We start from the raw sequence: 10,006 nt of genomic DNA on the forward strand, positions 1-10,006 counted from the left end.
TCTGTGCTGTTTCTTCCGGAACCATGAAGAACAGCAGCACATTAATGGTAAACCAGCCACGGGACAATAATGTACATTCTGCCCCTTCAAAGGAATGGAAATTACTTGTAGCTCCACAGGGACGAGGCTCCAGTGCCTGTCCAATTCACAGGGCAGTTCCAGCTCATACCAACATTTGGGCAGAAGTGCAAAGTGTTGTCAGTGGCAGAGCGATTGCTAGGGAAGAGAGCTGTCAGTTGTTCACATTTTTATCAGTGCTTTGGGTACATCTCAAACTGATAGTGTGAGCACAGGTCTAACAACTGAACATATTCATGTTACCTCTTGAGAGATGCATTATGGGGCTTTAGTAGAAGTTCAGGATAGATGAAAAAACACTTCTGCAAGAAGTCATGATAAAAAGGCATCCTGTTCTGCCATGACTGCAGGTCTATTGATATAATAGCAAAACAAGAGTGGAAGAGCCATCCTGTATTCTTTTCTGTCTATTCTTGGTTGTTTTGGAAACTCTCTTAAACCTTAGTTATAGCAGAGGTGGATTTTGTTGTGAAGTTCCACAAAATTATGTTAAAATAACTTTAAAATAAATGTCAGTTTTTATCAGGAGCTACAAACTGCAATTTTGTGGGGTTTACTTTAATATTAAATCACAACTGAAGCTTATTTTTCTCCCTTTATACAATAATTTACTTCTGGATCATTTAAAACAAGTTAGTTGGTTTGTATACAGGAACTACAGATCTGTAGTGCAGTTTTTGACTGGGTAAAACCTTCTTTGTGCCTGAGAAGCATTAGATATATTTAGGAATGGTTAGGAATTTAGTTTAGGTGCATCCTTTTGTGAGACTTTTTCCACATAGCTTTAGCAGAACATTTGATATTTAATAGAAGCATATACACATCTGGTGATTTATAGTATTGTATAGTATTGTATTCATTTTTAAATCAATTCTGTGGTATTTCTATTGTTATGTGTCCAAACTATGGAACTATATTGCTCGTACAACAGTCGCTATTAAATTACTCAATTTGTTATAACTGAGCTATTTAAAGACTTATGAGTGTGGCTTTGAGAAAAATGTAAAGTGTTTGCATCCACAGCCAAAAAATTATAGGGCTGTGATTATCACAGACTCACTTGTACCGTGCAATTTATTTAAATTTTAGAGTTGTTTTTCAAGATTATTACAATATTTTGTATTTGTGTTTTGTTGATTTTTTTCCCCTTAAGATTGCTTGTATTATTTTATGTTCAGTGTTTCATCAGCAAAAATTTACTGTTTTTTCTGTGGCAACCAGTCTGAAAAAGGTTACTGTTGGAGTGTTAAACCCAGGTCAAACCCATAGTTTAAGTAAATTAAATTCAGATTTATTTCTGGGCATACATTCAAAGTGGACAAGACTCTATGTTGCAGAAGGCTGTATCACAGTTTATCTTTTCGAATGTCCACTGCATGTGATTTTGTGTAAGTACAGAAGTCTGAATAGAGCTGATGAAGTAATAGAAAGCCCATTTTTCTTTCACATCTAACAGTAGGGTCACTTTTAACAGTGATGTCCATCTCCTCTAATTTCAATTAGGCTCCTATTCTTTGTGGTGGTCAGTGTAGACGGGCACTGGAAACCTCTTTTCAGCTGAAAAAAACTGAGAGAGCTGCCTTTACCTTTGTTCAGGCTTTTTATGTGAAGTTTAATTGCACCTTTGCCGTATGCTACGTACTTCACTCTTTTAGGAAGAGATTGATTCTGTTGACCTTTACAAGTTGAGACCATGGGAGCTATCTTCAGCAGTGCTTTTCAATGTAGATTGTGGATTCCCCTTCAGGTTTCTTAGAGTTTTTCTCTGTCTTTAACTTAGATACAGTCTTTTTTGTCGGGCACACTGCAAGTCACGGCAGACAATTAAACAACATTTTCTTTAAGAGTCTAAAAGAAACACTGGGAGTCTCAATTTGTGATCCAACGTTGGCTGACACCCAGACAGCTGGGCATGTTGAGGCTCTTTAGATGCCTCCAAACACTCTGTCTGATGTTCCTGCCATCAGCTGCTGTGAATTTACCTCCACTAATATATCACAATTACAAAATCATAGAATAGTTGAAGTTGGAAGAGACTTCTGGAAATTGTCCAATCCAATCTGACCTATTCAAAGCAGAGTCAGCTGGAGCAGATTGCTCTGTAGCGTGGCTGTTCAGGATTTGGTTGTTTCCAAGGACAGGAGCTGCACAGCCTGTCTGAATGAACGTGTTCCACCTTTACCTTATGGTAAAATTAAAAAACACCTTGAATGGAGAAAGTCAAACTGAATTTGTAGATCAGGCAGTTACATGTAGGCTAAGTTGTGGTGGTTTTGTGGGTTTTCTTAAGTATAAACCTTTATATTTCTTGGACTGAACAAAGGCTAATAGAGTGACTATTCTGGCAGTACTGAAGTACTGGAATGTCTGTAGCTGGGTAAAAATTCCTGCGTTTACACCGATTGTCCAAACTATAGTATTAACAAATGTTCTAAAATTAGCCTCACTTGCTCATTGCAACTGTACATTGGCCAATCGTGACCATTTTTTTCCTTAAGAGGAAATCTGTAGGAGAATGCAGGGTGGGCCACTATCCAGTTTCATTAATCATAAAAGCTTAGTGGGAATGCATAAGGTCCTTGCTTGATGTTAGCCATGCAGCATATATAGAAAATGTATTTCTCTCTGTAAATATTGAGTATTAAAGAGAGATAATGCAGGCTCTCATTTCTGTATTTAAAAAGTCTAATTCATTTTGATTTATCTTATTAAATTATAACATTTCAGCTCTGTACAAGACGACCATTCAACCTTCAGCCCATTTTAGCAGAATAGAATGTTGTATTCCTGGAAGCATTCTAATGAAATTCAAAAAAAAAAAAAAAAGGCTACCTGTAAATCTATTATCCATAAATGTGACATACTTATAGATACTATTATTCTAGGAAGCAAAGCAGAAATGAAATGTGCAAGTTGAATATTGTTAGCCTAAATGTGTAGAGGGAATGAGAGAGAAAAATGACACTGAGAATTTTGTGATGGGAAGTGCTTCAGGATTGTTTTGTACACACTCCTTGGTCTTGCATTGGAACCTGGGGGACAGCCGGGATAACATTGAAAAGTCACCGTTCCAGTACATGGGTATCCTCTCCTTCCTGTCTTTTGCAGTTGAGACAGGTAGGCTCTTCTGTCCATGGTACATGTACAACAACCAATAGGTGTTATGGATTTTGGTCAGAATTTAAGTGAACCTAAAAATGTTCCAGACCTTTGCAAATTTCTGGGGTATAACTTCACTGCTTTGTTGCAGTGACACAAATCATCTTATACTCATTTAATTTAAATGTGAACTGACTTTCAAAGAACACTGTTCTGTTGCAGGTTTAGTGGTGTATGTTTTGCTGTGCCAGCCAGTATAAGTTACTGTAGTAGTTTGACCCTGACTGGACACCAGCTGCCCACCACAGCTGCTCTATCCCTACCCTCCTCAGCTGGACAGGGAAGAAAGACTCATGGGTCAGGATAAAGATAGGGAGATCACTCAGCAATTACCATAATGGGCAAAGCAGACTCAGCTTGGGGAAATTATTTTATTACCAATCAAATCAGAGTAGGGTAATGAGAAATAGAAACAAACCTAAAAACATCTTCCCCCCACCCCTTCCTTCTTCCTGGACTCAACTTCAATCTCAATTTTCAATACTTGGCACTGACTCCATCAGACATAGAGGAAGCTTCTAATAGCTTCTCACCTTTATGGGCCCCCCAACAAAACTTGTCCATGCAAAACCAAATATATTAATAACTTAAGGCTAATTAAATATACAGAGGGAGGTAAGTGCAGGAAAATGTAAACAGTCACTTTCTCAGTTACCTTAATTTCTCTGTTTGTTAAAGATTGTATTTGTGAACTTTGAACAAGATAATTTTTTTACAATGTAGAGTAAGGATTACTAATCTAGTATTTCATGGCTTGCATTATTAAGATGCTGCTGCTAGTTTGAGCTTTGAGATAGCTCTGCTAGTCCAATATCTCGTTCCAGTGGAGAAGTCAGGCCAACATCCATCCCCTCATGCTTGTTCTGCTGCTTATACTTCCTTTGTGTCTTCACTGGTGCTTTTTTGACCTTGCAGTGAGGCATATCAAGGAGCTAAGTCATCTTCTTCTTTGTAACGTTAGTTTCCTGCTGGTTTAGCTCTATTAGCTAGCTGATGTTGGAATAAGATAAGAGCCAGTGCAAGGGTGATAGTAAGGATAGATGTGTGGAAATGAGATTAGGAGGTCCCTTGGCTGCCCTGTGTGGTAACAGAAAGTTGTATCATAAAATCTTTCCCTTTGATATATAGAGGAATTGCACTTCACCACCAAATTTAACTCCAGATCCAAATTTGGAAGTGTTACACGTGGTGATATCAATCTGGAAAAATCGGTCAGAGGCTGGTTTTCAGCTATGAAACAGCAGAGAAGCAAAGCTGTCACCAGCCTGGAGTTCTGCAGAGCTCAAACTCAGACTTACGTAACCAGGTTCAATTTAGTTCAGAAGTGTTTTGCTGGTAACACATTTTAGATGAGCTGTGGAGCACTGAAAATTATGCAGGATAAGATAAGATAAGAAGAAATGTGCTTCATTTCCATCTCTCTTGCACACAGGCACACACATACAGACACAAACCCTTTTCCTTCAAAACCAGTTCTTATCATCCTTTGTGTCTTTGGCTTGTAATGCATCTTTTGCAAGAACTAGCAACTATCAAGAGTGCAGTTTGTGGCTCAGCTTAATTTTCTGATCAATGTGCTATTAATGTGTTTAAACTGTGCAAGAATTTGCCCAAGATCTAATCCTGCCATGTACATAAATGTTAGTCTAGATTGTACGTGCTTGAGATAATTTATGGTGAAAAAGCGAGTGAACTTGGGCAAAAAAAAGATCAACGTGCTTAAAACAGACGTTAATATATATTGATACTTACTAGAATGAAAAGTTGCATTATTTAATATCACAATGTTCAATACATTAACACTTTCAACGTTGCTATAGTACAGCAAATTTTGTGTCTTTATTATCAGGTTCCCTTATTCAAGTCCCTTCAGTTGAGAGGGGAAAACTTAGTAAAGTTCGTCTGGGATCATTATCTTTGAAGAAAGAAGGAGAAAGACAGTGCTTCTTATTTACAAAACATTTTTTAATTTGTACAAGAAGTTCAGGAGGAAAACTACATCTTCTCAAGGTATAGCCTTTAAATTACGACTCCCATTTACGAAGTGAAAACATAGCTGCAGTGAAACTGCAATATTTTTGAGGAAAAATTATAATGTGGTAAAAATGAAAATAGTTTGGTACATTTCAGTATATTATTGATTTGTTCTATTAAGAGAAATGTTATATTTAATCTATGTGTGCTTAGTTCTTGAAGAAAAATGTGCATCATGATGTGTCTTCCTACAAGCTCTGAGTAATGTAAAATCTTAGACTATGATATACTGAAGTTTAAAAATAACTAACGACAAATGGGAACAAGCATCAAAATTTGTGAAAAATATGCTTTGTTTTCATAGACAGGAGGTGTTCTGTCTTTAATAGAGTGCACACTGATTGAGGAGACAGACGCGAGTGATGATGATTGTAAGTTAAATTCAGCTGTTTGTAGTAATTACAGTTTCTGGTTTCTTAAAATTGGTACCCTTTGTTTATTTTTTGTAACAGCAAATTGTTATGTTTTTGCCTTTCAAGAAACCAGAGGAATACTGGGTTAAACCGATTCTGTAGAATAGATATTGTAATAACAGGCATGTTGGCTTTGATAGGGGTTTGTTTTGTTATGTTCATTCTTGCTGTTGGCATCCCAACATAGGATTTTCAAGTAGACTGACTGAAGGAATGCGACAAATTATTTGCTGACTTTTGTATACAATTTCACCCAGAGGATCTAGTAAAGAAAAAAATAGGCCTTAAAAAAAGAAACAGATAATTCAGTTTCTTAAATACATTGGGGTTGAGTGAGCTGGCAGAATTAGTTGTTTGTTCGAATGAAAAAGCAAAACACATTCTCAACCTGTTTTTATTGTTACTCATTTTGGCTTCCATCCTGCAGTTTTAGGCACTTGAATTGTGAAAGTAATTCCATTAATTTCAGTGATAGTTCTAATACGCTGACAGTATATCAGTGCAGAAGTGTTAGAAGGACTTCAGCAACTCCCACTACTGCACGTTTGCAATGTTTTTTGTATTTGATGTATATGAAAAACAAAATGTGTTTTGGATCCCCAAGAGGATTTACCCTTTGTTAGAGAGATATTTTAAAGTAACTGCTATTTAAATGAAACCACTATTTTCTTTGTCTTATAGTTGGAAGTCTTACATCTTGAATTTTTTTTTTCCTCCTCTGGCTGTAAAGCAAAAGGTTCTGGACAAGTGTTTGGACACCTTGATTTCAAGCTTGTAGTTGAACCTACAGATGCTCCTCCTTTTACCGTTGTCCTTTTAGCTCCATCACGGCAGGAGAAAGCTGCATGGACAAGTGATATAAGTCAGGTAGCTTAACGTGTTCTTTATCTTGCTTGTTATGAGATCTTAGTTTATTCTGTATATTTGAAAACTAATCTGAGAGAAATATTGGTTTCTTGAAAGCTAATTTACTGATTTCTTGAAGGCTGGTTTTTTAAGACCCCTAGTTTTTAAATTCTGTCTTTGCATTTGAGTCGTGTGTGAAATGTGTTTCTCAGTGAGCAAGACAGCATATAAAACAGAAAAATTGTCAGTTTACAAGTGTAAAATTAATGGTAGTCTTCTTTATGTCCAAGAAGAGCCCATCCAGATATGTATTTTGATTTAAGGAAAAGGATGGTATTTGTTTGTTCAGAACTTTCATACAGATCAAAAAACACCTGAGAGTTCTGAGAGTGAAAATGACATCATATCACATCAATAATCATATCCCATGCAGTGAGAAAAGCCAATATAAACAATTACTGATCAAGCCAATGTAACAAGCCAATATAAATAATTACTAAGCGTTCTGACAGCGTGCAGGAACTGTCTTTGTTGTGAATGAAGAAGTAATATATTCTGTAATATTTAAATGTCAGGGATAAGAAAATTCTTTCTAGTGCTTTCAGCGAAAAGCATAGTAGAGAAACTTTTATCAGAATCCATTTGGGGAAAGAAGTTGAAAAATTTGAACTTTTAACCAACCTGATCTGAATTAAGGCTATTGTTATTTTGTTTATGCATGAAAGTGACAAGTACAAGGATCTTTCATAGTTCTGGATTTGAGTCCTATCTCTGTCGATTTCAAGAGAAATAGTTGATTAGACAAATATCAGTGTGGAATTTAATGAATTTATAAAAATGCTATCATTGCTGCCAACAGCTCTAGGTGACTTAGCATCATAAAGAGTAGAAATTGCTTAAAAATAAATATTTTGAGTTACTTTCTTCTGGATTAACTTTTAAAGGAAAAAATATGGAGATGAAAATCTCAAAATATGTTATTAGCTACAACTCTGTGCATCTATATTTTACAGACAGACCTAGTTGGAGATTTTTTTACAAAATGAGTGGAACACCATTTAAGAGCTGGCCTGAAACATGGGACACTCAGGAATAAGTCTATTTTTAGCCTAAATAGTAATGAATTTAAATGAGAACATCCTCTGCAGTCCATGTAGGCTAGAGATCAGAGTCTGGGTCTGCCTCCAAAGGTGAGGTCTTCTCCTGCAAACCTCCCTAGCTCCACAGAGCACTACTGTAGTGTTGGGGAAAGAGCTGAAGGGGTTGACCACAGTGCAAGGCAAACAGTTAGAAGGGTTTCTCCTTTGATTCCTGTTTTAGGAAGAGGAGATCTTCTAGCTAAAGGTGGGGATATTCTGAAAAGATACAGGGCCAGCAATTAATAGAAGCTTGTAAGTGAAAGCCTGAGAAAATTGAGATCTGTTAGCATTGTGAGTCTGAAAAAGCTTCTCTAACTTTACAAAATAAGGGAGGCAAAGAGATGCTGCAGGGATAAGCAGCGCTTAAAAGGGGATAAAAAAAGGGGTAAGAAGGTGCTGTGCAGAGTGTAGATACGTTTGGGCATGAACTGGTACCGTTTTCTACAGATATTGATTGAGTCTGTTGACTTAGTGCTTATACTCCATCTGGAAAGCAAGAAAGAAGAAAATAATGCAAGAAGCATGTCTCCTGTCTTCTGCTGGAGAAAGAAATTTCAGGGTGAAAATTTGGATCATGCATTAGAACTTCTAAACAATTGAGACCACTAGTCTCTTGAAAATCAAATTGTATTTCTGACTGAGCCCATAGCCAGCAGATACGTTGCCATAAAAAATTACTGAATCTCCTCCGCAGAAGCATTTTTTGCTTTTTGACCCTGGCCCCAACCCTGAATAACAACATAGGAACTATGTTAACAAAAAGGGCATATAAAAAGTAGCATGCTTGTTCTCTTACGTTTGCAAGTAAAAAAAGTGTACATGTAATTGCTCCTCACTCACACATTAGTCTTGGTGTCCTGAATTCTGCATCTCACTAAATTACATATAAGTTGCATGTGTCTGTATGTTCCTAGTGAGACTTCTTGAATTTATATTCATTTCACACAAACTGTACACTTCTTATGAAAAATGCATGGGCTTTGTTGATGCTGAAGAAGCCTCCCCTCTTCTAGTTTGAGCTTGTCCTTCAGCCCTAGATCTCCATTACATCCTTTCGCTAGCCAGAATGATTGTATCTGTCAGGGAGGTGATAAATGTTAGGCCTGTGCAGATTGAGGATAACAGTGCTGAATTATGATTGGGGCAAAGGGCTTCTCTGCACTATTTAAAATTCACATGGGAGAAATTATGTGTCTTTCATAGGGTGTGTTTTTCTCAATGCTTTGAGGTAGCAATTTGGTGAAATCATAGTGTGGATTGTTTCAACTGCATTTCTCAAATAATCTTAACTACCTGAAGTGAAAGTATACCTATATAGATAATATTTTAAATGTATAGCTACATACATATATTTTAAACTTGAAGACCAATCTAACATCAGTCATTATTTTGCTGTGAAATGTTCCAAAGCCAGCAGGCTACTTTTACTCTTGAAGTCAAGGTAAATGTAGATGATAGTTTTGGAAACTCTTTTTTTATTGATGTAAAGAAATATCATTTGTATGTATACATGTATGTATGATACTTGACAAATAAGACTAGAAAGTGTTGTAAAGACATGAGTCCTGTGGTGTTAGGTAGCGCAAGTGCTTGTTGCAGACCATATAACCCTAATCCACTGGCAGACTCTTGTGCTGAGCTCCAAGAGCAAGGCTTGTGGTGCTGTTATCTCAGCTACAGAAAAGTACAAACCAGAAAACGATGGTGTAAAAATGGCTTTGAGCTACCCTTGTGTGCCATCAGCATTGAGCTGCTTTGAGGCTTGAAAAACAGATTGTGCACCCCGAGTTTGTAGACTTTTACTGGCTGCAGGACAGCCTGCAATTTCTAAAGCAATATGTGCTGCTACCATGCCCCAGAAGTGTCTTTCCAGGTTCTAATGCCTAGCCCCAAACATTTATACAGGAGTTTGCAGGGAACTCTTTGGACAACATGTCCATAGCTATGTTTCACAATAACAGCACAGCTTGAATTGTTTTTACAAGTGTGTTTCTCTAAATGTTTGTATTTCTCTTTGGTCTTTTTTTGTACAGTGTAAATGTTAAGGTATGAGTGTATCCATTTGTATATAAAATATTCTAACTTTCTTGTGGTACTGTTTTTTCAAGCTTGACTTCAGTCAGGAAATGCTAGAGATACTTAATTTTGTTCGATTTCAAAAGAACTTCAAAGGAAATTTCATTTCAAACTCAGAATACTTAATCACGTCGGAAAAATTATGCTGAGCTGAATACCCTGAGTGTGCTGGTAAAGATGCGTGAGCTTGCAGATGTGCAAATCAAAGGCAGAAGGCTAGTGGAGCATGTCCACTATACCTCTTGCATTCATGCTTTTCAT

At 36.9% G+C, this 10,006-nt stretch overlaps 1 protein-coding gene across 1 annotated transcript in view; it reads left to right on the forward strand.

Annotated features, from left to right (window-relative positions):
* The window catches only part of RASGRF2 (Ras protein-specific guanine nucleotide-releasing factor 2), a gene marked incomplete at its 5' end in the record, with an annotated part of 82,995 nt that overhangs the window by 19,457 nt on the left and 53,532 nt on the right, over positions 1-10,006 (forward strand). Inside the window, 3 exons of the mRNA XM_009877143.1 lie at positions 5,087-5,247; positions 5,576-5,642; positions 6,415-6,551. Coding sequence (XP_009875445.1) covers positions 5,087-5,247; positions 5,576-5,642; positions 6,415-6,551 — 365 coding nt within the window. The remainder of the gene's footprint in view (positions 1-5,086; positions 5,248-5,575; positions 5,643-6,414; positions 6,552-10,006) is intronic.

The sequence above is a fragment of the Apaloderma vittatum genome, unplaced genomic scaffold (assembly GCF_000703405.1).
Source record: "Apaloderma vittatum isolate BGI_N311 unplaced genomic scaffold, ASM70340v1 scaffold7809, whole genome shotgun sequence".
NCBI classification, from domain to species: domain Eukaryota; kingdom Metazoa; phylum Chordata; class Aves; order Trogoniformes; family Trogonidae; genus Apaloderma; species Apaloderma vittatum.